The sequence below is a fragment of the Microcebus murinus genome, chromosome 10 (assembly GCF_040939455.1).
Source record: "Microcebus murinus isolate Inina chromosome 10, M.murinus_Inina_mat1.0, whole genome shotgun sequence".
Taxonomy (NCBI): Eukaryota; Metazoa; Chordata; class Mammalia; order Primates; family Cheirogaleidae; genus Microcebus; species Microcebus murinus.
The window spans coordinates 89,616,487-89,644,231 of NC_134113.1; the positions used below are offsets into that span (position 1 = coordinate 89,616,487).

Genomic DNA, 27,745 nt, shown 5'->3' on the forward strand with positions numbered 1-27,745 from the left:
TGTCTCTGAAGATATTTTATTTTATTTTCCATAAAAATATCATTGTACAATGCTCTTCAGAGAGAAAAGTTCCTTCAGTGCTTCCAAAATACCATGTGGTTTAATAGTAATCGTCCTCCTTTTAAAAACTAAATATGTAATTGATAATAAGCAACTGATTTCTTGTGAAATATAGCATTTATGTTTTCAAATCTTCTTTGCCTTTAAGTTAACTAAAAGTACGTAAGTCCAGTTTAAACCTGTATTTTTTATAATTAGCCAAATCAAAGCTATCATAATTCAAAGATGATAAAATGCTACATAGTGATGCTGATAACTACTGTCAATTAGCTGTTAAACTGATATGAATCTGCTGTAATAAGATAGTTCCGATTTAAATATAATAGATTTTAGATAAAATAGAAATTTTTTTTTAAAGAATTTCAACTATATACTAAAAGTTGACCTGGTCAAACTTACTCCATATTATATTCAGTTGCTCTAATTTACAGCAGGTTGATGCTAAAATAATGACAGACTATGACTGGTCTAAATACAAATATGTTTTTCCCCCTTATCTCTCTTTGGGGGAAAAAAGGAAAAGAAAATGTTACTCTGTTTACTCAGAGAGCAAGGAGAACAGCACCTTCGCCTGAACTCCCTGATTCTCTCTGCCTTCTTGTTATCACAGGTGAGTGCGAGATGCCAGGATTTCAGTATGCTGCTCCTTAACTGGAAGGGGAAAGGAAATCCTCCAGCTGTTTTAATCAGTGACATTCATGAACATGCTTCAAAGTGGCCAAAGTGTGCAGCCAGCACAATACCCGAAGCAATCAAAACATTCTTTTTTAAGACCAAGGAGCTTTCCTTTGGTTTGATCTACTCTAAAATACGAAATAGACAGGTTTAGAAATAAACCCAAATGAATTGTAATTAACCTTCACCCCAAATTATACATCCTCTACCTGAGGACAAAATCACTGCTCTTGTAAAGATACTGGGATTGGGCGGGGGAAGGGGGGAGCTCAAATGACCCTGTAATTTAGAATTACAACCAGAAAAGAAATACTTCAAGCACAATAGAGACATTCCATCGAAGAGTCACATTCATTTTGGAATGTTTACTTTGAAAACAACTCTTCTGAGGAATTCAAAAGGTACTGAACAAAGCAACATAAAGTCTTGGGTTGTTTTGCAAAATAAAAATATACAATTGAGTAGACCAGATGGCAAAAACATACCCAATTACAATCTAAACACTATATTTAAAACACTTAAATTTTGAAGGCCTGAATATCAACATTCCTTAATCTACTTCTATTTATGATCCTAAAAAGACATTAAATACTCTTAAACCCCCAATCTTCCAAAACACAGACAGACCCAACAAGCTGGGTTAGTGGTTTATCAGTAGTCACACACAACTAGACTGAAGTAAATTAGAGATTGCAACCTACACACAAGAGGTCTTTAGGAACTCAGGCTAAGGGGGCACTTTATTCAAATGCACAGCCTGAGAGAAGGGGGAAAAAAGTACCTCATAATCTTCAACTATGTGGTCCACCTCATCTTCTACCTCAAAGACAATCTAGATTATGGTGCCTCCTCTTAAACTGCCAGTTTATAAGAAAACATATTTTGTTTGAAAGCCAAATAGTTGCTTCATTAGAGTGAAGAACAATTATAATTTAGCAGCAATAGAAAACATGACTCCTGTTTTAACCAAGGCAAAGAGAAGACAAAGTGATAAAGTGTCTCACTGGGGAAATCAAAAGCTTTCTAGGTCTGAGTGTATCATATTATGACCTTGATTCCTCAACCATCACTCCATTTGGTGGTCAGGAAGAAAGTAAATGTAGCTGTGATGGGGACTGGAAAGAGCTACTCTGTCCTTCTGCACCTCTGGCCAGGCCCGCGAGCTGTGGTGCTGCGCACAACTCCAGCGTCAGTGCTTCACTTCACAGTGGAGGCAGAGCCAGGGCTGAACCAGATGTGTGCCCAGTGTGTTTCTTTCCGGCTCAGACACATTCATAAGGAAATTCATGTCAGGGAAGAAACTAAGTGTTCTGGTTATGGCTACAGCCATAGATCTACCAGCAATTTGTCCCTTGTGTTGTTTCAGATCTCAAGGCAAAAACTCTAACCTCAGCACTTAGTTTCATCCTATTTTCTTCAGAAAAATCCTCCGATTTACTTGAGTACGCAGGAAAATATGTGCGAACATTTACTTCTATCCTCCCCCACACACATGTATAGACATACAATAGAAACACATACATACATACTCTAGGTTGTCAAGCGAATGTATGCTGCTGAAATGCCTGAAAGGTTACTTCTCATTTAAAAATAAAATCTGACAAATTACTCTCCAAGTATGGATTTGGCCCTAGCAAACTTTTATAAATATAGTTGAAGACAGCAAAAAAAAAAAACAAAAAACAAAAAAACATTTTAAATAGAGGCTGTCTTGAGGGTTTTCCTGATAGATTTTGTTAACATATATTATTTATAACAGGCATGTCATTAAGGATTATAAAAATAGAAATGTATATATTTGTTAATACATATTCACAGCTTATGCTGGAATGGCTCACAGGAGAAATCATAGTTCATGCAGAAAATAAATGTTGCTCAAGTAAATATAAAGATATATGATTAGGTCCATAAAGGCTGACAACTTCTAGTCAGTAATCAGCTCGTTTGGTTTCTCTTTGTAGGGCAATCAAAAACAGGAAAGGAGGTGACACCTAAACACACTTACACATATAATTACATGAATTACATGGAAAGAATATAAATTAACCAATAAAGCAATGTGGAGCTAAGGTGCAAAAATATAATCTTCACCCATTTTTCTCTACTCGTGTTTTCAAGCATCACAACATGTTAAATGTCATGGGTGGCAATCCCAACCAAAACAAGCCTGAATGTTTATAAATTTCTAAGTGTTGAAAGTTAAAGCAAGATCCTTTGAGACCTATGATCAAACATTTTGGTAGAAATTGTGGATTTACAGAGATGACTACTGAGCAGTAGGTAGTAAATGGAGCCAAGAAGTACGCTCTTGCCCATCCGTCCGTCCTCCATGGGAATCAGGATATTGGCTTCAATCACTGATTCATTGTTTTATGTGAGCTTCACCCTGAAAAATAAAGTTACCAATGTAAGAATTTTTTTTCTTTTTTTGAGACACAGTCTCACTGTGTTGCCTTTTGTTGAGTGCAGTGGCGTCATGACAGCTCACTGCAACATCAAACTCCTGGCCTAAAGTGATCCTCCCACCTCACCTTCCCAGAGTGCTAGGATTATAGGCATGAGCCACAACAGCTGTAGGAATGTTTTTAACATCGATGAAGTTTGGTAAATCTATTTTTAAATGTATGAATTTTTTTCAGTTTAGTATCTACAGGAAGGGTACTTTTTAAAGATATAGTCTGAAAGATATAGTCTGATTTGGCTTTTCTCATTAGTTTAGATTAAGGTAAATATTACCTTATCTAGGGAAAGTTATCAAAATGCCAATTTCTTCAATTTTATACAAAATTTCTAAAAGATAATTTATGAGATTTCCTTATAACTATTTCAAGTGCTCCCAGAGTAAACTCAACAATGAAGAAATCAACACATGACATCTTCATTGTAAAATCTTTCCAGTTTCTTCAAAAAGTGGTGCTGGGACAACTGGATACCCACATGCAACACGAGGACCCCTACCTCACACCATGTAGAAAAATTAACTCAAAATGGGTCAACAAATAAAAGAGCTAAAGCCATAAAATTCTTAGAGGAAAACATAGTGGTAAATCTTCATGACCTTGGATTTGGCAATGGAGTCTTAAATATAACACCAAAGGCACAAGTTACAAAATAAAAAATAGATAAATTAGACTTCATCAAAATTAAAATCTTTTATGCATCAAAGGGCACTATCAAGAAAGTGAAAAGTCAACCTAGAGAATGGGAGAATAGGAGAAAATATCTGCAAATCATGTATCTGACAAGGTTCTAGTATTCAGAATAAATAAAGAGCTCTTACAACAAAATGAAAAACAACCTAGTCAAAACATAGGCAAGGGACTTAGACATTTCTCCAGAGAAGATATACAAATGGCCAAGAAGCACATGGAAAGATGCCCAACATTATTAATTATAAGGGCAATGCAAATCAAAACCACAATGAGATACCACTTCACACCCACCAGGATGGCTATAGCTTTAAAAAGTGGAAAATAAGGGTTGGTGAGATGTGGAAAAATTGAAACAGTCATACATTGGTGGTAGGGATGTAAAATGTTTCAGCCACTGTGGAAAATAGTTTGGCAGTTCCTCAAAAAGTTAATCAGAGAATTACCATATGACCTAGCAATTTGACTCCTCGGTATATATCTAAAAGAATTAAAAATAGGTATGCAAACAAATATTCTATGCACACAATCATAACATGACTATTCACAATAGCCAAAAGGTAGAAAAAAATGTCCATCAATGGGTGAATGGATAAACAACGGTGGTAAACATGTACATAGAAATATTATTTGGCCATAAAAAGGAACATAATACTGATACATGCTACCGTGTGGATGAACCTTATGCTAAGTAAAAGAAGCCAGACACAAAAGGTCACATCCTATATAAATTCTGTTTATATGAACTATCCAGAATAGGCAAATGCATAGAGAGAGAAGCAGATTCATGATTGCCAGGGGCTGGGGGTGGGGGGAGGCTAATGGGGAACAACTGCTTAATGGGTTCAGGGTTTTCTTTTGGAGGTGATTAAATGTTTTGTAAGTAGATAGAGGTGGTGGTTGTACAACACTGTGAATGTACTAAACGCCTCTGAACTTTACTTTAAAATGGTTAATTTTACGTTATATGAATTTTGCCTCAATTAAAAAAAATCCTTACAGAATGGGCTAGAAAGAGCCTAGGCTAGGTGAGGACAAGTTCTACCATTACAGTTGTGTGGCCCTGGGCACCTTACCCAGCCCCTCTGCTATTTCTGCATCTATAAAATAAGAAGTATAATTCCTTGACACAATTACTAGAAGAAATATTTAAGATAAATATGAATGAAAGTACTTTGTAAACCACAAATCAAAATGCAAATAAAAGGCAGTACTATACGGCCGGGCGTGGTGGCTCACGCCTGTAATCCTAGCTCTTGGGAGGCCGAGGCGGGCGGATTGCTCAAGGTCAGGAGTTCAAAACCAGCCTGAGCAAGAGCAAGACCCCGTCTCTACTATAAAAAAAAAAAAGAAAATAAAAGGCAGTACTATTTTTTTTCTTTTTTTTCTTTTTTTTTTTTTTTTTTTTTTTAAAAGGCAGTACTATTAACAAAAACTAGATTAGTGCCACTCCCATTTATGGACTAAGTTTAGCTAATAAAAAAATTTCCATAATTTTATCAGGTGCTCTTTATAGACTTCATTTAAAATGCATTTCAATATTTAGAATCTAATGCCATTGCATATATTAGTGTATAACAAATGATGTCAATATTATATTTTATTTAAAGACATACTAAGGACAGTAGTAGAAACCCCATCTTGAGAGACTCCCTTAGATATAAATTCTCCCATGGACTGTACTCACAGGAATTGCTATTAGGCTCTGTCTTCACAGCCTTGGTATGCCTGCTTGAGTTCTGCTGAGATTTGCTCTGCTCTTCTCCAGTGAGTAGTGCCCTTATTTCAGAAGGGATTTTTCCTTGGTCCATTGCCATACACCACTGCTTGTACTGAAATGTGTAAAATATATTTAAGTAAAATTTTACTCCTCAGAGTTCACAAACCACTGGTAGAAATCCTAGACATAAGAATTCCCATGACCAGTGATCAAGGTGGCTACTGGGAATCCCACCTTCCATGGTATTGATATTAAGTATTTATAACCTAGGATGTGTATGCATCTTTCAGAAGAGGGTGGAAAAACTGCTGTTGAATCTTCTTGTTATATTCTGGAGTGTTGCTCAGATTTAAAAGGGCCCTTTTTAAAAGAACATCTCCTCACAATGTGCCACTAATTAGAATTTTTCTCTTTTTTATAATTGTCACAGTACTATTTTTGTATTCCCAAAATAAAGAAATAAATTGTAGTAATTTTCCTTTCTTGTTTTCACAATTATTAAACATCTACTATCTGCCAGAGTGTGTACTAGGGGCTTTGGGGGTATACACAGACGAAGCCGACCAAAGATTCTGCCCTCAAGTGGCTTACACTGAAGAAGCTAAGAAAGAATTTATGGCACAGGTCAAATTCAAAATCCCTTTCTTCATGTCCCAACCTTATTCTCTTTCCTTCTAAAAACCTGAGGTAGCCTGTCCCAGTTTTGTAATGATCATGGTAGTACTATCTCTCTACTCCTACCTGTCACCTCCTCTCTGAGCTCACAGTAAGGGGTTTCACTTCTGTTTCATCTACTGTCTTACATTTCCACAGCTACTACCCCAAGTCTGAATGAATGAATGAATAAAAAATAAATAATTCACTTAAACACAAATGGTATGGTATGCATAGTTACATATTGTTATGTTGCTTTTTCTACTTAGCTATATATTGGGAATACCTTTTTTTTTTTTTTTTTGGGAATACCTTTCTACATTAGTAAATATATTTGTATTGTGATTTTTACTGGCTGTAATCAATCCCATATATGAATATAATTTAGTTAACCAATCCTCTATTGTTGTACATCTGGGTTATTTTCCATTTTCTTCTATCATAAATAATCCCTCAATGAAATATTCATGTACATTCCACTCCCACCAGCAGTGTATGAAAATGTTTATTTGCTCACATCTTGGCTAACAGATTAATATTCTTTATAATGTTTGACAACTGGATAGGTGAAAACTAGTATCTTCATGTTTTAATGTATTATTTCTTTGACTGCTAAATTGAGGTTGATTTTTTTCATATATTTATCAACATGTTCTTACCATTTCCAGTTCCTCTCTGAGGGCACATATAGCTCTTTCTCGACTGGATACCAACTCCTCCAAATACTGATATCTCAGCTTTTTTCTGGCCCGGCATTCTCTTGCACTCTGCCGGCTCCTCTCAAGTTTTGCTTTCAAGTCAATTTTGGCTGGCTTCCGACCACGCTTACCAGGCTTCTTTACTTTGCCTCCAACCACCTTTAGTGAGAGAGGGAAGAAGTAATATTGTTTTGTTTTGTTTTGCTTAGTTCTGTGTATAGAAAAGTGATTATGGCTGCATGTTAGCAAAGAGAACATTTACAAATAATAAATAAGTGAAGTCTATAGAACTAAGAAAGCATGATCCCATCAAATGCTTTCTGGGTCTTTGCCTAATAATATTTTTTCTGATACTTTAGAAACCATGAATGTGAGAGAAGAAAAAATGTAAGTTTTATTAGTAGTATTTATTCAATAATAGGGTTTAGTTTAACAGTAAACTATATAAATCATATAGAGCTGAATAATAAAAAACTAAAAGATTGCTATTACATATTTTGTCTATGAAGAATTTTTTATTGCATTGAGAAAATAATTGCACAATAAAATAAGTAAAAAATCAATATTAAAAATTGTATGTTCATTATGATCTTTTTTTTTTTGAGACAGAGTCTCGCTTTGTTGCCCAGGCTAGAGTGAGTGCCGTGGCATCGGCCTAGCTCACAGCAACCTCAGACTCCTGGGCGCAAGTAATCCTTCTGTCTCAGCCTCCCGAGTAGCTGGGACTACAGGCATGTGCCACCATGCCCGGCTAATTTTTTCTATATATATTTTAATTGGCCAATTAATTTCTTTCTATTTATAGTAGAGATGGGGTCTCACTCTTGCTCAGGCTGGTTTTGAACTCCTGACCTTGAGCAATCTGCCCGCCTTGGCCTCCCAGAGTGCTAAGATTACAGGCGTGAGCCACCGCGCCCGGCCTTCATTATGATCTTATAAAACAATACATAGATGAATGGAAGTAAACAAGGTCAGTAAGGATTTCTCTGATAGGTGTAATTATAAATAGCTTTTGTCTCATCTATTTTTTTTATTTTTAAATGTTTACAATATATGTATAAAATACACATTTTTATGTAATATATAAATTTTATATATTTATATATTTTATAGATATAATTTCTAATACACACACACATATATATGTGTGTATATATAAGCATTCAAAGCTATTTGGCTATAAATTCCCTCTTCAAATTTGTTGAGCCTAAACATACACACAGGAAGTCCCTGAAATCTTCAGGATAATTTTCTCTTGCCTTTAGAAACCTGTAATTATAACCCTACTGTCTCAGTAGATTTCTACCTGCTCCCACTGGTATCATAAAATATCCTCTCAATATCCCTGTTATTCATTTACCTGCTGAGGCACAATTATTAGGTGACTAGCAAAATAATCTTCTTCATTGTTTAGCTTTGAAACCTTTCCAAGGTCTTATATAAGATGTAACTATGAGGTAAAGATGATAAATTTTTTAATACATGAACCTGAACTTATACATCAAATAAATGTTCTGTAATGCAATCACTTTGAAAGGGGGCATATTTATTCCAATGAGGCCACTGTTCAAAGCTTTTTTAGGAAGTACCAGTGGAGCCAGTTTTCACAAACCATAACAAAATATGTCTCATTATTTAGAGCTATACATCATTCTCTAAATTCCCAAACAAACTGATTATCCACCTTACTTATCTGACAAGGTTCTGAATGATGTCAAGCTCTTCCTGAAAATCATCCTCAGAGAATAAGAATGTTACATTTTCAGCATACTGACAGGAATATTGCTAAGGCTTTAATGGCAATTTTGAAAGAGAAAATGCAAAACTCAAACACTGGCAAATCACTGGAATAAATGTAGAAGCCTTCCTAGATAGCAAAACTCAAAAGGTCAATATTTGGATATAAAATATCTGATTTATTTGAAATGACTATTAGCATCACATTCACCATATAAAGATGAGATCTTAATTAAGTTTAATGGTTAAGTCAAGAAAACCAAAACTTTGGCCAGGCACAGAGGCTCACGCCTGTAATCCTAGCCCTTTGGGAGGCCAACGCAGGAAGAACGCTGGTGGCCAGGAGTTCGAGACCAGCCTGAGCAAGAGCAAGACCCTGCCTCTACTAAAAATAGAAATAATTAGCCAGGCACTGGTGTGCTGCCTATAGTCCCAGCTCCTCAGGAGGCTGAGGCAGGAGGATTGCTTGAACTCAGGAGTTTGAGGTTGCTGTAACCTAGGCTGATGCCATGGCACTTTACCTGGGCAACACAGTGAGGCTGTGTTTCAAAAAACAAAAAAGATCAGCCTGAGCAACACAGTGAGACCCCCATCTCTATAAAAAATAGAAAAATCAGCTTGTGTGGTGGTGCACACCTAGCTATTTGGGAGGCTGAGACAGGGAAACTGCCTGAGCCCAGGAGCTGGAGGTTGCAATGAACTATGATGATGTCACTGCACTGTAGCCAGGGCAACAGAGTGAGAGAGACCCTGTCTCAAAAAAAGAAAAAGAAAAAGAAAGAAAATCAATGCAAATCAGCCACATTTACCAATCCTATGTCATATGATGGCTACCAACTGTATTTAGCATTTTATGGGGTGTCTTTGACATGAGACAGATTATGCCAAGGCTCTGGGAAAAAAATAAATCTGTCCTTTCCACCACTACCTTAAATAAAAGCTAGCTGCTTCAGTACAACTCACAAGTTAGTTTCAATTTTTCAAAAACTGGTCTTTTAAAGCTTTTCTATCCTGCATCATCCTCCTCTTTTTATTCCAATATAATAATATATATCTCAGGAAACTTTTATTCAGAGCCAAATATGTGGTAGCAATTGCAGGATGATCTAGTTGATCCAAATATCACTATGGGCTAAATTTTAAATTAGGCTTATATCTCATCAACTGCATAATTTTAATAAAAAAATAATTTGAAATCACTCTGCAATAAAACAGTATTTGCTATTGTTACAGCTTTTAAAAAGCAATATATTACAGCATAAACTCATGTCTATAGTTAAATAAATGGATAATGACATCTATTCTTCACGTAGTAAAATAAGTCATCAATCATATAACACTATAATCCAATACCTCATATATTCCTGTTTTTAATTAATTCAGAAGTGGGTGCCTTTGAGAAGCCAGCAAGAGAACACAGTGTACTTCATGGATTTCACTGATTTTTCAAACAAACCTAGCACAGTCATAAAAATATCAAACAAAAGCTAGAACCCTTTGTTTAGTTTTCATGGTAGCAAAATATTTAAATTGGAACTATTTTTTTATTAGGAAATCATAGTAAATGAATCCAAGGTTCCTGTATTTTATGTCATCTTCTGCAAAATTACATTTAAAACCACATACCACCACTTCTCTAGCTTAATAGGCTCAATGTTTTGGCTTTTGGTATCAGCTAACGCCTCAAGTTTTCAAGAAAGTCAAATACATCACAGGATTATTGCAATTCTGAAGTATAATAATGTATATGAGAGTACTTTCTAAAGAGAAAAGTATCATACAAATGTAGGTTAGTATACAAGTTGCCTTAACAACTGAACTTTATATATTTCATAAGGCATAAAATTGAGGAACAGATAGGGGAAGTTAGGAATAGGAAATAAGAACCAGAAGCTAAAACTTAAAACCAACCCCCCAAATTCCTTAATTATTCCTGAGCTAAAAGAAATTCTCACCAATTCATAAAATTTTCACAAACTCAATCATAACCACATTGTTCTGCTCTCTTGTATTTCTTCTGTAAGGAAGCATATTAATATGGCTAAATAAAAGTGATGATTTTCATGCACCAATACAAACTCCAAGGAAAACTATGAAAATAGCCCAGACATCTAGCTTTTTTTCCTATTCTAATTTAATTTCTATTGACATAGAGCCACATGAAAATTTAAATAGCTGGCTTTAAAACAGTATACCTCTTTACCCACTATCTATTTTACCTCTTTTGCTGTCCCGTGACACATATGTGAGCTGGGGATAGTAGACGCTAAGGAAAACATTCAGAAGACCTGTCTGCCTACCCGCTACCACTGAGGAAAGAAACCCACCAGCCAGTGATTTTTTTCTTACCCTCCACAGAGAAGTTCTTTCATAAAGGTAGGATATTAAAGATGTCAGATTTCAGTAGGGCCTCTGAAATACTAAGTCTGTCTTCATTATACGTCATAAATGTTAAAGTCTATTGATAACAAACAAATAAGAGTAAAGGTCCTACTTTCCTGTTAACTACATTTTTAAAAAATTTTCTCTTTTGAGACAAACTAAAACTAAAGGTCATAACTTATAGAAAGTAAGCACCTGGGACCGTGTCATATAATTCTATTTTAGGGTACAGTAATAAGTATTTTAATAAATATGACAGATAAAAAACAAAAGACATTTCTAAATAACTAATGGGTCAATAAATTATAAGGGAAATCAGAAAAATACTTTGAAATGGATAGAAAGGAAAATGCAGCATACCAAAACTTATGGGATGCATCTAAAGCATTGCCCAGAGGGAGCTGTACATACCTATATTTAAAAAGAAGAACGATTTTAAATGAATAACCTAAACTTCTACCTTAAGAAACTAGCAAAAGAAGGGCAAATTAAACACAAAGCAAGCAAACAGAATGTAATAATAAATAGAGCAGAAATAAATAAAATAGAGAATGGAAACACAACAGACAAAATCAACAAACCCAAAAGTTGATTCTTCAAGAAGATAACAAGATTCACCAACCTTTAGTTAGACTGTCCAAGAGAAAGAGAACACTCAACAATACTAAAATCAGGACCAACAGAAAGGACATTATTATCAATCTTACAAAATAAAAAGTTACCAAAAAAAAAAAAACTATAAAAACTGCATACCAAAAAACTAGATAACCTAGATGAAAGAGAGAAATTCCTACAAAGACACAAAGTAGCAAAATAGACAAGAAGAAACAGAAAATCTGAATAAACCTATAGGAAATAAATTGAATTCGTATTTAAAACATTTCCCACAAAGAAAAGCCCAGGTTCAGGTGATTTCTGGTGAATTCTACCAAATATTTAAAGAATTAACATTAATCCTTCACAAACTCTTCCAAAAATTGGAAGAGGTAAGAACATATCCAACTCATTCTATGAGGCCAACATTTGCTTGACACCAAAACCAAACAAAGATATCATAAGGAAAGAAAACTAGAGACCAACATGTCTTGTGAATATAAATGCAAAAATCCCCAATAAAATAATAGAAGACTGGTACTAGCAACATACAGAGGATTATACATCATGACTACGGGGGATTTATCCCAGGAATAAAGGTTGGTTTAATATCCAAAAATCAAGTGCTATAATACACCATATCAACAGAAAGGAAAAAAAGAAGACAAAAACTGCATGTTCATTTCAATAGACTTAAACAAAAAAGAACTTATCCAATACCCTTAGATGACAAAAACACTCAACAAAAACAAACTAGGAATATAAGAATAGAAGAGGACTTCCTCAATTTGATTCAGGGCATCTATGGAAAACATCATACTTAATGGTGGAAGACTGAATGCTGAGGAACAAGTCAGGGGTCTTGTTTTCTTTCATCACTTCAACATTATACTAGCAAGAAAAAGAAACAGAAGGCATTCAGATTGGAAAGAAAAAAGTAAAACTATCTCTGTTTGAAGATGACATGATCTTGTATATAGAAAATCCAAAGGAATCCACAAAAAAACTAGTAGAGCTAATAAATGAGTAGAGCAAGGTTGCAGGATACACGATCAATATACAAAAATCAGCTGTGTTTCTATGCACTATCAGTGAATGATCTGAAAATTAAATTAAGAAAAGAATTTCACTTACAAGAGCATAAAAAGAATAAATTTAACATAAGATGTGCAAGATGTATACCTTGAAAACCATAAAACATCACTGAAAGACATTAAAGAAGAACAAATAAATGAAAAGACGTCCCATGTTAATTTATTGAAAGATTTAATATTTCTAAGAAGGTAATACTCCCAAACTTTCAACAAAATTCCTGTCAAAATCCAGGTTATGCTGGGCTCAATGGTGCACATCTGTAATCCTAGCACTCTGGGAGGCTGAGGTGGGAGGTTCACTTGAAGCCAGGAGTTCAAGACCAGCCTGAGCAAGAGCAAGACCCCATCTCTACTAAAAATAGAAAAAAATTAGCTGATCGTGATTGTGCTCACTTGTAGTCCCAGCTACTGGGGAGGCTGAGGCTGGAGGATCACTTGAGCCCAGAAGTTTGAGATTGCTGTGAGGTAGGCTGATGCCATGGCACCTTAGCCCAGGCAACACAGCAAGACACTGTCTCAAAAAAAAAAAAAAAAAAAAAGAAAAGAAAAGAAAAAAGAAAAAAGCCAAGCTACCTTTTTGTAGAAATTGGCAAGCTAATACTAAAATTGGTATAGAAATAGAAAGGACCCAGAATAGCCAAAACAATCTTGAAAAAAACAAAGCTGGAGGGCTCACATTCTCTAATTTCCAAACTTACTAGAAAGCTACAGTAATCAAGATAGTGTAATACTGGCACAAGGACAGACATACAGATCAATGAAAAAGAAATCAAGAATACAGAATTAAATACTTACATTTGTGGTCAATTGATTTTCAACTAAATGCCAAAACAATTCAATGGGGAAAAGAATAGTCTTTGTGCATATTTTTGGTTTTTTGAGACAAACAGAGTCTTGCTGTTGCCCAGGGTAGAGTGCATGGCATCACCATAGAGTGCAGCAGTGTCATCATAACTCACTGCAACCTCAAACTCCTGGGCTTAGGCAATCCTCCTGCTTCAGCCTCCCAAGTAGTTGGGACCACAGGCATGTACAACCATGCCTGGCTAATTATTCTATGTTTAGTAGAGATAGGCTTAAGCTGTTGCTCAGGCTGGTCTCAAAATCCTGAGCTCAAGCGATCCTCCTGCCTTGACCTCCCAGAGTGCTAGGATTACAGGTGTGAACCCCCATGCCTGGCCAAGAATAGTCTTTTTACTAAAGGGTGCTGAGCTGGATATCCACATGCAAAAGAATTAAGTTGGACTCCTACTTCATGCCATATACCAAAATTAGCTAAAAATAGAACAAAGGCCTAAAAGAAAGAGCTAAAATTTAGAGAAAACATCATATTTAATCTTTGTGACCTTGGATTAGGCAATGGTTTCTTAAAACACCACAAGCACAAGTGACCAAAAGAAAAAAGCACTTCAGCCAAATCTAAAACTTTGTGCTTCTTCAAGGACAATCAAGGAGCTAGGGAGATGGTACGTGCCCATAATCCCAGCTACTTGGGAGTCTGAGGCTGGAGGATTGCCTGGGGCCTGGAGTTTGAGGTTGTAGTATGTTATGCCTAATAATAGCCACTACACTTCAGCCTTGGCAACATAGCAAGATCTTGTCTGTATTAAAAAAAAAAAAGACAATCAAGGTTAAAAAACCACCCACAGAATGGGAGAAAATATTTGTAAATCATACATATGATAAGGGATTTGTATCTAGAATTATAAAGAACTGTTACAACTCAAAAAGAAGACAACACAGTTTAAAAAGGGCACAAAGAATTTGAGTAGACATTTCTCCAAAGATATACAAATGTCCAACAAGCAAATTTTAAAATGTTCAACATCATTAGTCATCAGGGAAATGTGAATCAAAACCACAAGATATACCACTTTGCATGCACTAGGATATAAACAAAAAGCCAATAACAAGTGTTGGTGCAGATGTGGAGAAACTGGAACCCTCATATATTGCTAGTGGGAATATAAAATGGTATGGCTGCTTTGCAAAACAGTTTGGTGGTTCCTCAAAAAGTTAAACATAAAGTTACCATATAACCCAGCAATTCCACTTCTAGTATATTCCAAAAAGAAATGAAAACCTATACTAGAACTTGTACATGAACATTCACAGCACCATTATTCAGGATAGCTAAAAAGTAGAAACAACCCAAATGTCCATCAACTGATGAATATATAATAAGACGTGGTATATCCATGCAAGGGAACATTATTCTGCTAAAAATGAAGGAAGTACTGACACATGGTACGACATGGATGAACCTTGAAAACATTATGCTAAGTAAAAGAAGTCAAATACAAAAAGACCATACGTTGCATGATTCCATTTACATGAAATGTCTAAAATAGGCAAATCTATAGAGACGATTAGTTCGTGGTTTCTTAATTGCTAAGAAGAGAAAGGAAAGAATGGGGAGTGCCTGCTAATGGGTCCAGGGTTTCTTTTCTTTTTAAGTTAATAGGACTTAGTACAGTGTTCCCGAATTATCCCTTCTCTTTCCACTCTCAGTTTCCTCTATTATTAAACATCTTGCATTAGTGTGGCACATTTGTTAAAACTGATGAGCCAATATTGATTTATTACTAATAACTGAAGTTTATAGTTTACATTAGGGTTCACTCTTGGTGTTGTATGTTCCATGGGTTTTGACAAATGCATAATGCCATTTATCCACTATTACAGTATCATACAGAATAGTTCCACTACCCTAAGAATCCCCTATTCTTCCCTCTCCTGAAACTCTGGCAACCATTGGTCTTTTTACTATCTCTATAGTTTTGCCTTTTCCAGAATGGCTTCTTTCACTTAGTAATATGCATTTAAGTCTCCTCCATATTTTTTTGTGGTTTGATAGCTCATTTATTTTTATTGCTGAATAATATTCCATTGTATGGATATACCATAGTTTGTTTATAAGATTGTCTTTTTGGGGTGTTGAAAATATTCTAGAATTAATAGTGATGATCATTACTAAAAAAATCACAGAATTGTATCCTTTAAAACGGTGAATTTTATGGTATGTGAATTCTTTCAATAAAGCTCTTATTTTTTTAAAAAGACATGGTTGCCTAGTAAACCTTAAAAAGCAAAAGGAATAGTAGGAAGGGAACAATAAGGAGAAAAAAAAGGAGGGGAGGGGATGAGCATAAGGGTCCTAATTCATGAATTTAAAAGATTGAGAATTAAGATAAAAATACTAGACAGCCAACAGGAGGGTTGCTGATAATTCTAAAATTAATCATTAAAGTGAAAGACAGAATAGAAATCAGTATGCAAAGGCCTGAGGAAATGATGAATGGCTTAGGCTTCACAGCCAGCAGGTTTAACTTCCACAGAAAGAGAAGACATGATTGTAGCTGCATGCTCTTTAGGAGTTAATGGGCTAAAATGAGGAAGCCTCCAGGATCCAGACTAAATCCTGTTCTACAGATTCTTAGACCGCTTTACTTCGTGTATTTCAGGAACAAACAGAACAAAAACTTAAATTCAGGTTGTGCACTATGAACAAAGCCTTGGGCACTCAACATGTTATCTCATGTTATTTCCCACCACCTCAGATGAGGTAAGCACTATTGTCCTGGAAGGGAAAATTAATTCTTTTATTCAGCAACCATTTATTAAATACCCACTTTGTCCCAAGCACTGTAAAATTCTTGGAGTATAAATATAAGACAATAGGATACTAACCCTTAATGCATTTAGACTAGTGAAAAGAAGCAGACATGAAATAAACAATAACATTACAGAATGCAGGATATCATTATATAAAAGGAACGCTGGTGGGCAAGGGATGTGTATACACGCGTATATACACACACACAGATATGCATATGTGATCTCTTCATTTCATAGTCGACAAAATTTTAGTCCAGAGACTTTTAGTGTCAGAGTAGAGACTAAAAACTCAAGTCCCCAGATTCGTACCATACCAACCAATAATAGTAAGCATGCCTATTCCTGTTCACATTCTCAGGTAGGACTCATTAACCCGATCATATAATTCCCTGAAAAATGTTCTATAATGGATAAGTGCTTTAAATGCACTGCTATATTAATGCTAACTGGTTTAATCCGACTAAATTTAGGTTTAATCTGACTTACTTTGACATTAGGCACCTGGTTAAGAAAGGCGGTGAGGAGGTCACTAACAAACTTTTTCATTTTACACCTCCTTGAACTTTCCCTCTGCTATTGTGACTCTCCAGGCCCACCTACTGAAGTCATGACAATGTATTCCTTTATAAAATCTCTCATTTCTGTCTTCCTCTCCTTGCCTACCACTTCAACAATAGTCAGGGCTCTTCTCACCGATTATTACAATAGATTCCCAATAGGTCTCTGCCATCTCTCCTTTTCTTTCCCCACTTCCCTTATAATCCATCTTGCAAAGAGCTGCCAAATTAACCTTTCTTTTCAGCTTACGAAAATAACTTCAGTGTGTTTTTCTTCATTGTAAAAACAAGTAACATCTGATCATTATAGATATAATAAATTTTCTTTAACAGCCTGTGGCCATGTCACCCTCGAGCCTAAGAGAAGACCCCTGACTCAGCACTGCTAAATCACCATATCCAGTATGTTATTAGTAGTTTCTTGTAGCCGCTGTAACAAATTACCACAAACGTGGTAGCTTAAAGCAATAGAAATCTGTCCTCCAGAACTGGAGGACACAAGTCTGGCAGGGCTGCACTCCCTCTGGAGGCCCCAGGGGAGAATCCATTCCTTGCCTTTTCCAGCTTCTGGTGGCCACTAGCATTCCAGACTCTTGACTTGTGGCCACATCACTCTAAAATGCCTCCATTCTATGTGGTCACACTGTCTTTTCATCTGTCTAAGCTCCTTCTTTCTGCCTCACTCCCATGGGGACACCTGTCATTGAATTCAGGGTCCACTTGGATAACTGAGGATAAATCTCTCCTCTCAAAACCCTTAACTTAATCGCATATTTTGCCATATTAAGGTCATATTCAATTTTTTAGCATATAAGGTAATAATCACAGGTTCCAGGGATCAGGACGCAGACATTTTTAGGGGCCACCATCTGGCCCGCTCCATCCAGGCTCCCTCTCACCAAGCCAATTTTCTTTCACTATGTCAACAGGCACCTTCCATATATCAAGTCATGCCAGTCTCCTTAGAGACCTCCAGCCTGAACCCCATCCCTGCATTTTTACTCACAGCCACCATTTCTATAACTGTCTTCCCTTTATCCTCCCAGCATCCCCAAAGGCAAATCCTATGTTTTCTTTTTTTAAGATCAGCTCTAGGCTGGGCGCTGTGGCTCACGCCTGTAATCCTAGCTCTCTTGGAGGCTGAGGTGGGTAGACTGCTGGAGGTCAGGAGTTCGAAACCAGCCTGAGCAAGGGCGAGACCTCATCTCTACCATTAATAGAAAGAAATTAATTGGCCAACTGATATATATAGAAAAAAAAAAAAGATCAGCTCTAGCTCTCTTTCTCAGAAGCTCTTGCTGATAGCCACCCTCTGCCCATATATCATTTTTATTCTCCAAATGTCTGGAACACAGAGTTGATATCACACTGAATTGTTAGATTGTTTTTTTTAAGTGGCCTTGCATATTTATGTTCTCTCTCCCCCGAGTAGTGTGGGCTCCTCAAGCACAGAAGCTGTTTTCTACTTCTTTTGCAACCCCCACAATATCTAGCACAGAGCCAGGCATTTATTAAAAGTGATAATTTGGCCAGACATGGTGGCTTACAGCTATAATCCTAGCATTCTGGGAGGCCAAGGGAGAAGGATCACTTGATGCCAGGAGTTTGAGACCAGCCTGAGCAACATAGTGAGACAAAAAATAAAAATAAAATTAGTTGGGCATGGTAGCACATGCATGTAGTCCCAGCTACTGAGGAGGCTGAGGCAGGAGGATGGTCTGAGGATGCAGTGATCTATGAAGATGCCACTGCACTCTAACCAGGGCAAAGGAGACCATGTCTCAAAACAAACAAACAAAACTGATAATTTAATGAATAAATGAAAAGAAATATTTGCAATATTTTGAAAGTAATTTATAGGGATATAAAATCTAAAAAACCAACTAAGAATTCTTATTATTTTACCATATTTTTTGCACTTATTTACATCTTGATGTTCTAATTTTTAAGGCAACTTATAAAAGTTTCAAGTTGTTAAGTGTAAGAGAACTATTGTATTTACATGGAGTAATACCAGCAGCCTCAGGAAAAAAGCAAGAGGTTTTGTTTAGCCTATCTCTTAAAAACATAAAGTGAAAAGTGGTCTCCCATAGATTAAAGAAAAATAAGAAAGCCAGGTGTGGTAGTTTACACTTGTAATCCAAGCATTTTGAGAGGTTGAGGCAGTAGGATTGCTTGAAGCCAGTTCAAAACTAGCCTGGCCACACAGTGAGCACCGCCCCCATCTCTATTCACATAAAAAAAAGAAAGAAATTAAAGAAAAAAAGAAAGAAGGAAACAACGAAAGAAGAAAAATTAGAGAGATGAATGTGCCTAGCCACTGCTCTTTGCCACTTTAATGGCAAAGAGTATTTTTTCATTTAAAAAATGCCACTTTTTTAATGTAAAAAATAAAATAAAAGTAGTAGCATTTTCATTTAGTCCTAAGGATGCCATAACTTCCTTCAGAGCTAGGAGTTAGGCCTTTTCTCTTCAGAAAGTGAGAAAGTCTCATCACTCTTCCTGCTGCTAACCTTCCTGCCAGTTTTTCCAGATAACAAGAGAAAGAAGATCAAGTAGCCATCTCTAAACTGAAAGTTAACTCCTGCCTCTCTTCTCAAACCCTAGACCTTCCCCTAGCCTCCCAACTGCTATTATTTTAAGCTAGAGCTAAGTATAAGTTCATCTAAACATAATATTACACATATTTTAACAATCCTCAAACTATTACAAACTGACTCAGTAAAATGGTCTATACCTACTGTTTTCCCTTCTTTTCCACTCACTTCTTCGCTTCTGCCCAGTCACTCCATTGAAACTGCTCTTGCTAGGTTTGTAAACAACCTCCTATTTTCCAAGTCAGATGGATACTTTTTCACTACTTACTTGCAGCAAGTCATCAAAGCTCACTGCAATCTCAAACTCCTGGGCTCAAACAATCCTCCCGCCTCAGCCTCCTGAGCAGCTGGGACCACACTGAGTGTGTGTGCCACCACACTCAGCTAATTTGTTATATTTTTAGTAGAGATGGGGTCTTGAGCTCTTGCTCAGGCTGGTCTCAAACTCCTGAACTCAAGCAGTCCTCCTGCCTCTGCCTCCCAGAGCGCTAGGATTACAGGCATGAGCCACCTCACCAGCCTGCTACTTATTTTACTTGACTTTTTTTGTAGCATCTGACATTATAGACTGTCTCCTTTTAAAAATCTGTCCACCCTTAGATAGATGGCATAACAGCCCTTTCTTCTGTTTCTCCTACATCACTGACCTCTCTTTTTCAGTTTATTTTGCTGAGTTCTATTCTTCAGTCTTTTTTGATCATTTGCAAGCTTTCTGGGGCTCTCTTTGGCTCTTTCTTGTCTCCAAAGTCTTCATCCTTGAGGGATTTTATGCATGTTGCATCAACTACAACCTATATTTTATAGTCTCTAATATGGTCTTCAGGCCTTTGTTCTGAACAATCTAACCACACTGGTGAGGAGTCAGGAAGGACCAGCATTTATTGAGAACTCATTATGTACTAAGTTCTTCCGGTATGGGCTCACATATATATCACATTTAATTCTCACAATAATTCAATAAGGTCCTTATTAACATACTCAATCTCTAGCTGAAGAAGGTAAATTCTGAAGATATTAAATAATCTGTCCAAAATCCTAACAGTTTAAAAGGGTAGAAGTGAGATTTAAACTCAGGCCATATGCTATGTCAAAACCCATGTTCTTTCATAATTGGACCATCTGCCTTTTAGTCTTGTCCCAGTTCCTACATCTTCGCCCTAATCCGTTCTCCATATAGCCATTAGCATTTTTCTTCAAAAATATAAATCTGATTTTTATCACCTCTGCTTTAAAAATCCTTCAATGGCTCCCTCACAGCTATGGTGTTGGTTTTTGAACTTTAATAAACATATGAGACAAACTCAACTAGGGAGCCTGTTAAAATTCAAATTCCTAGGCCCTATCCCCATAGATTCTGATTCGGCAGGTGTCTTCCACACTTTGAAAAGTACTGACCCAAATTTCTTAGCCTAGTTTACCAGGCATATTATACTCTGGCCCCTGATTATCTTTCCATCTTTATCTCTGACTACACCTCTACTTGTGCCTTATGCCTTAAGCTCGGGGGTCAGTGTATTACTACTCTGCCGGCAAGCCAAATATAGCCTCCTGCCTGTTTCTGTAAATAAAGTTTTACTGGAACACATATATCCCCATTCATTACATTTTGCCTATGGCTGCTTTGTGATAAAATGGCAGAGTCAAATAATTCCAACAGAGACCAATATGGTCCACAAATATTTATTGCCTGGCCCTTTATAGAAAGTCTGTCAATCCCTGCTCGAGCTGTATCAAAATACTCATTTTCCTATTAGTACAGGATATTCCATCTTTCCTGTTTGGGGCAGGGGACTCCTATTCTTCTTTAAAGACTCATTCCTACTCTGTGAACCCACGTCTGACAGACTTTGACAGTTAGGTGCCCATCCTTAGTGCCCAAATCACTTTGCCTCTATTGCCCTCACTTTTCACCTCCCTATAGTGTAATTACTTTTCTATTTATTTGCCTCACCTGCTGAAATGTAAGCTCCCCAGGAATAGTTACAAACTCTTCATCATCTTTGTATCTCTACTGCCTAGCACAATGCCTGATACATATTAGGCGTCCAACAAATGTTTGATGAATTAATGAATAAATAAAGTAACAAACTTTTCGGAAACCTTTAGAGAGCAAAACATTCTTAATAAGAGAGCAAAACATTCTTATTTAAAGTTAGATTTCAACTGGTTTCTGTAGTACTTAAATTGCTCCTTGGCTTTTAAACTATCTGTAGAGGTTCCGAAGTTAAAATGTGCATGTAATCTAGACAGGAAAGGAAGACACATTAATATCTACTGTTAGAGATTTGTTTAGTAGATGAGTTGGCTCTTCTGTCTTTGTCTTGAGGAAAGAAATGATGGAGTAAGAGGGCAAAAAAAGCAGAGACCGTCTGGGCTATGTGGCACTGCCCAAGCAGGGTAGTTCCAACTGTATCAGAGGATGGCTAAGGGACCAAAGGACAGGTGTGGGAATGTTGGAGATTTTTTTGGTCAAGTTAAAAATTTTTTAAGAACAAGCACTAATCAGAACTAGATAGAACAGAAGACTTTGGTGGGGGACAGGGAGAGTATAAGGGGTAAGGAAGGTACAAGAAACCTCATTTCTAGATAATCTTGTGTAGCACAAGGTAGAAAGGAAGCATGGAGGGAAACAGCAGCCCATATTAGCATATTGTGGCCAGTACCTGGTCCACTTTCTCATCATCCCCTCAACTGGAACTTGATGCCTTAAACTGTCAGACTGGGCAATATAGTATGGTGGTCTTTTATCAGCTTACAGTCTGTGGCAGGAACCCATCTGGTTTAGGACATTCCAATTTATTCATGTGTTCACTCGATAAACATAAAAGTTAAACATAAAATAAAAAAGAAGAACCTCTGTCTATGATCAAAGCCTCTAAAAACAACATATTTCTATTTTCTTTGCAATTGGACACAGCAGGTCAAGGAGAAAAGGCTTCTATAAAAACAAGTGCTTTTTCCTAGTGATGGACATGCAGGTGGAGTCAGGGGACTACCTTTCTCACGCCATCTAATAGCTAAGCACAGAACTTAAGCTCCTTTTATGTCCCATCCCACTGCCCCTGTCCCATTTGGGGCACAGTGAGGAGCAAAGGGTAGTGGCGTTGGTGTAAACATGGCTGCAAAAGTTATACAGTAGCATACACCTAAATATTATTAACATGAGCATCTCGGGTACCTACTGCATGTTGCTAAGGCCCAGGGGAGTCACTGCTAAGTAATATAATAATGATAACACTTCTTGAGAGCCTACTATGTGTCAGACTCTGTGCTAGATATGCAACGTCTCTAATCCTCACTAAGCCTGCAAAGAAGGTATTGGCCTTATGTAACAGATAAGGAGGCTGGGCAAGATGGCTCACGAGTGTAATCCTAGCACTCTGGAAGGCCGAGGTGGGACGATCCGATCCCTTAAAGTCTGGAGTTACAGACCAGCCTGAGCAAGAGTGAGACCCTATCTCTACCCAAAATAGAAAATTTAGCCAGGCGTGGTGGCATGTGCCTGTAGTCCCAGCTACTCAGGAGGTTAAGGCAGGAGGATCACTTGAGCCCAGGAGTTTGAGGTTGCAATGAGACTCTGTCTCCAAAAATAAAAATAAAGAAAAAATAAACAGATAAGGGAGGCTCAGAAAGGTTAAAAAGTTTAGCCAAGATTTTTTTTCCTTTCCAACTAGCCTAGTAGAAGATCTACTCAGTATTTGATTTCTGCTACTTAGCACTTTCCTAAGCCCCTACTTTTAGATGTGCAATCTATCTCTTGCTTTATTTTTCCCATTTTTTATTGTATGTATGCTCTGGCTGGTTTGCTCAACTGCAGCACATTAGTAAAGCCCAGGTACATAGGGCAATCTCCTTAATATCATTGTTCCAATTCAGTCTAATCACTATTACTTGGTGCTATAATAGGCACACTGTGAAATGCCTGGGAAGCAAAGCTGTGCCTCCATTCCAATCAGTCCTGCTCTCACTGCAGGAGGCCAGATGACAGTGTGCAGAACTCTTGGCAAACTCATTTACTGCTACTGATGATAACAACTGATAATACAGAATCTTTATAAAAGGAGGCCCTCATGGCATCATCATCTGTTTCCTGGTCAGCTTGTTCAAACTCTACCTTTCTGTAACTGCTGCTCCTGCCCACTTTGTTCTCTTCCTGTTGCCCTGGCCTTGCTGTCAGCCAGTTTGTCATCCTTTATGCTCTCACTGGCACAGCCTAACTTATAAGTCCCAAGCCTCACCTCTTCTTATACTGAGGAAAATGGAACCAGAGACACTGTGACCCATACACAATGCAGGGGAAAAGCGTGTTTTGTGTGTGAGTACATCTGTACACAGTAGGACAATACAATTTTGTAGGATTATAACAACTAGGACACAGAGAAAGGCAGGGCTGGGAGCTGTCAAAGCCTTACTTAACGCTGGGCACAGTGGCTCACGGCTGTAATCCTAGCACTCTGGGAGGCCGAGGCGGGTGGATTACTCAAGGTCAGGAGTTCAAAACCAACCTGAGCAAGAGTGAGACCCCGTCTCTACTAAAAATAGAAATAAATTAATTGGACAACTAAAACTACATAGAAAAAATTAGCCGGGCATGGTGGCACATGCTTGTAGTCCCAGCTACTCGAGAGGCTGAGGCAGAAGGATTGCTTGAGCCCAGAAGTTTGAGGTTGCTCTGAGCTAGGCTGATGCCATGGCACTCTAGTCCGGGCAACAGAGTGAGACTCTGCCTCCAAAAAAAAAAAAAAAAAAAAAAAAAAGCCTTACTTAAGGGCTGTTTCACACTGCCTGGCTGTTGAAGGAGTAGTCTTGCCATACATGACATTTAGATATTACTCATCCACACTACAGCATGCAAAGTGAAAGCAGTGTACTCCAGAGGCACTATCCATCCAGAGATACTGGAAATGAATTTTCTTTTTTGATAATCATTAAGGTTTTAAAAACTGATGATTTTTTAAATACTCTCATAAAAACAATGAATTAATAAAGAATGAGAACTGAATTTATTTTGCTTGCCTGTGTATCCTATTGGAAGTTATAGATAGCCTACCCTCAAAACTTCACTCTTTTGGGCAAAACAATGAAATTTTACATCCCCTCCTGCACCAGACTGCTAATTTTAGAAATAACTCCTATGTGATATTATAGGTAAGTAAAATAACCCCAAATCCTATGTATTTTTCTTGAACTTAGTTGAGATTACTGAAGACTTTGAGATGTTGTCAAATGTTTCAAAGGAAACAACTGAAAATGAGATGGGAATATGCTTTGAGAGTCTCAAGAAGGGAAGTAAAGAACAGTATGTTCTTCTGGAATTCTTAAACAGATTATTTTCTTGGAAAGATAATGGATACAGTATTCAGATTTAATTGCAAAATGAACACTGAAAGATCAAGATAGCGATGACTTTTATGAAAAAGTATTTTCTGATTTTTCTGGAGAATTTTCAGAAATGCCCCTTCTGTCTTGGAAATACCACTTCCTATTCGGAGGGATTTGCTACGTCACAACCAATCTGTTCTTCTAGGTGGGTTCCAGTTCCAGAGTACTGCACTGGACTTTCCCTTCTGTCACTCTTCTCAGAGCCTTCTGCATGAAGAGGAAGAGAAGACAACGAAGACTAAAACAAGAAGTACAGAGAAATTGGAAATTTTTTCAATTTCTCTGAGGATGTGTGAAACAAAAACTTTGCAGGACCAAAGTTTTACTGATTAGTGGAGGGAAAAGGGGCACCCAAAGGAAAGAGCTATCATGAGGAGCATGCCAGAAATTGTGGAAAATAAGACTCTGGAAAGAACAGGGAAGGACTGATTTTTACTTTAAAAATCAGCAAGATTTATAAATCTGATTCCTTAAAATAAAAAAATCCAATTCCTAAACATACTAAAACATCAGTAAGTGAATCCCTGACCATCCCAATCTTCATGAAATAAAACTAAACAACACTAATGTGGGTAGCTACAAAGACAGAAAGGTTATAAACTATATGAATGAACCAATAATGAACATTATTACTTACGATCATAAAGCTAAGTGATTTGGATAGGGAAAGTGGGATGGTGACAGGATATTGACGTGTACTAACAAGAAGAAATTCACTACTTTTCTTACAGAGGCTTTCTAGAGGAGGTTAGATTCCTCTGGCCGAATAGCAACAGGAGCTTAGCAGAGTGTTCCGACCAACCACAGGAAAATAGCTAGGGGGTGGGGGAGTGGGCAGTGAACTGATTATATGAATGGGGCATTGAGTAAGGGAGCCTGAGAGAAGGGGAATCGTCAAGGGAAATACGGCTGGTTCCGGGTGCACTAATTAAGGTCCTCAAACTGGAGACAGGCTGGCAGGGAGCAAAAGAGGGCAAAAAGAAAAAGCACAGTAGTTTCTTCACTTATCTCAATAGGCAAGTCAAGGACTGCGCTTTGCACTACCTGGAAAAGCTGGCAAACAGGGCTGCCCTGGGAGTGAAAAATTTCCATAGAAGAGGGCCCTTCCTGGAAAAACGCGGCCCCGGTGTTCCTTGAATTCCTGGCAACAACTGGAGAGGTGCAGGGATGTCTAAGGCAGGTGCTTTTTGGGTGTTGGCATGGACTACTTAGCTGAGGCTCAGCGGCAGGACTAGGTTTTAGCGAGAAGCAGGCGGCGGCGGCAGCTGCGCGTGCAAACCACAAGACTTACCTTACTGTCATCCATCTCGGCAGACTGGCTGGCCCGGCCAGGCACTCCCTCCCCGGGCCCTCCCCCGGCTCAGCCGGCCCGGCCCGGCCCCCGCCCCGGGGAAGAAGGGGATATGGTTCTGACTGCCTCCTCCTCTCGCCTAACAGTTCGCCTCCCTGATGCCACAGTCACGGGGACGAGGGACCAATTCAGGAATGGCAGAGCGGACCCTGGAGGCGGCCCCAATCGCCTCCCTTCGCCGCCGCCACCTCCTCCTCCCCCTCCATGACAGTCTCTGGGTGTGTTTACAGACGCCCTGGAGAGCGGCCGAGACCGGAGAGTGGGCGGGAGTGCGGCACGAGGTGGCCTCTTCGGCTGCCGTTGCACCGCGGCATTCTGGGGATTGTAGTTTTCCTCCTCGCAATCTCTGCGCAGCCGACTGGAAAAAGAACTACAATGTCCACACAACCTCAGCCGGGGGCGGCTGTTTCCTTTTGCCCAAAGGCGCTGAGAAGGCGGGGGATGGGGATGGGTGGGCGGCCCACGGGATGCGCGTTCTGATGTTTTGGTGCCGGAGTGCCCGCGGCCTGGCGGGGAAGGGAGGGAGTTTGGGGCCCTGGGAGCAGGTCCTCTGGGACGCTGGGGAAACTCTGAAGGTTTTTTATTTAAAAAAAGAAAAACTTAAGAATGTAGAATAGTGCAGCTGCTTTGGGAAACAACTTGGCGGCGCCTCACAATGTTGGCCACGCCTAGGTATATCCCCAAGAGAAATGCAAACTATGACTACACAAAAACTTGTACACAAACGTTCTCTCCTAGCACATTATTCATGAGACTCAAACAACTCAAATGTCCATCAGTGGATGAATGGATAACCAATTGCGGAGTATTCGTACGAAGAAATATTCGGCCATAAAAAAGAACGAAGTACAGGCTGCGCCGGTACTCACACCAAGGCGAGAGAATCTCTTGAGCTCGGGAGTTCGAGACCAGCCTGAGCAAGAACAAGAATCCATCTCGCCAAAAAAAAAAAAAAAAAAGTCGGCTTGATGGTGTGCACCTGTAGTCCCAGCTACTCAGGAGGCTGAGGCAGGAGGATCCTTTAACCCCAGGAGGAGTTTGAGGATGCAGTGAGCTGTTATGACGCTACTGCACTGTAGACCCGGTGATAGAACAAGACCCTGTCTAAAAAATTAATTATTTTTTTAAAAGAATGGAGTACAGATACACACTACAATGTGTTTGAACCTTGAAAACGTTTGTGCTAAGTAAAAGAAGCCAGACGCAAAAGGGGCCACATATTGTACAATTCTATTTATAATGAAATGTCCAGAACAGGCACATCTAAAGAGACAAAAAGTGGTTGTCTTTAGTGTCTTTAAAGAGACACTAGTGGTTGCCAAGGGCTAGGGTTGAGGAATGGCAAGGAGGGAGGGGGCCTGGAGTGGAGAATGACTGTTAGTGGGTATTAGATTTCTTTTTGAGGTGATCAAAATGATCTCAAATTGATTTGGGTGATGGTTGCATAACTCAATATACTGAAAACCACTGAACTGTG

General features: G+C 38.1%; 1 protein-coding gene across 1 annotated transcript; it reads right to left on the minus strand.

The window, feature by feature from the left end:
• CREBL2 (cAMP responsive element binding protein like 2) lies at positions 1-26,511 on the minus strand. Its single transcript, XM_012774444.3, has 4 exons — positions 26,209-26,511; positions 6,918-7,115; positions 5,572-5,716; positions 1-3,121 (listed from the first exon to the last, which is right to left on the minus strand). The coding sequence occupies exons 1-4, from the start codon at positions 26,221-26,223 to the stop codon at positions 3,117-3,119; spliced, it is 363 nt and encodes a 120-aa protein (XP_012629898.1). The 5' UTR covers positions 26,224-26,511; the 3' UTR covers positions 1-3,116.
• Positions 26,512-27,745: the final 1,234 nt, after the last annotated feature.

Excerpts from the sequence above, each read along its gene's own strand:
- CREBL2 (XM_012774444.3), bottom strand. Across the intron at positions 5,717-6,917 it reads TCAGAGAGGAACTGGAAATG|TACAAGCAGTGGTGTATGGC; the intron begins GTAAGAACATGT and ends TACACATTTCAG.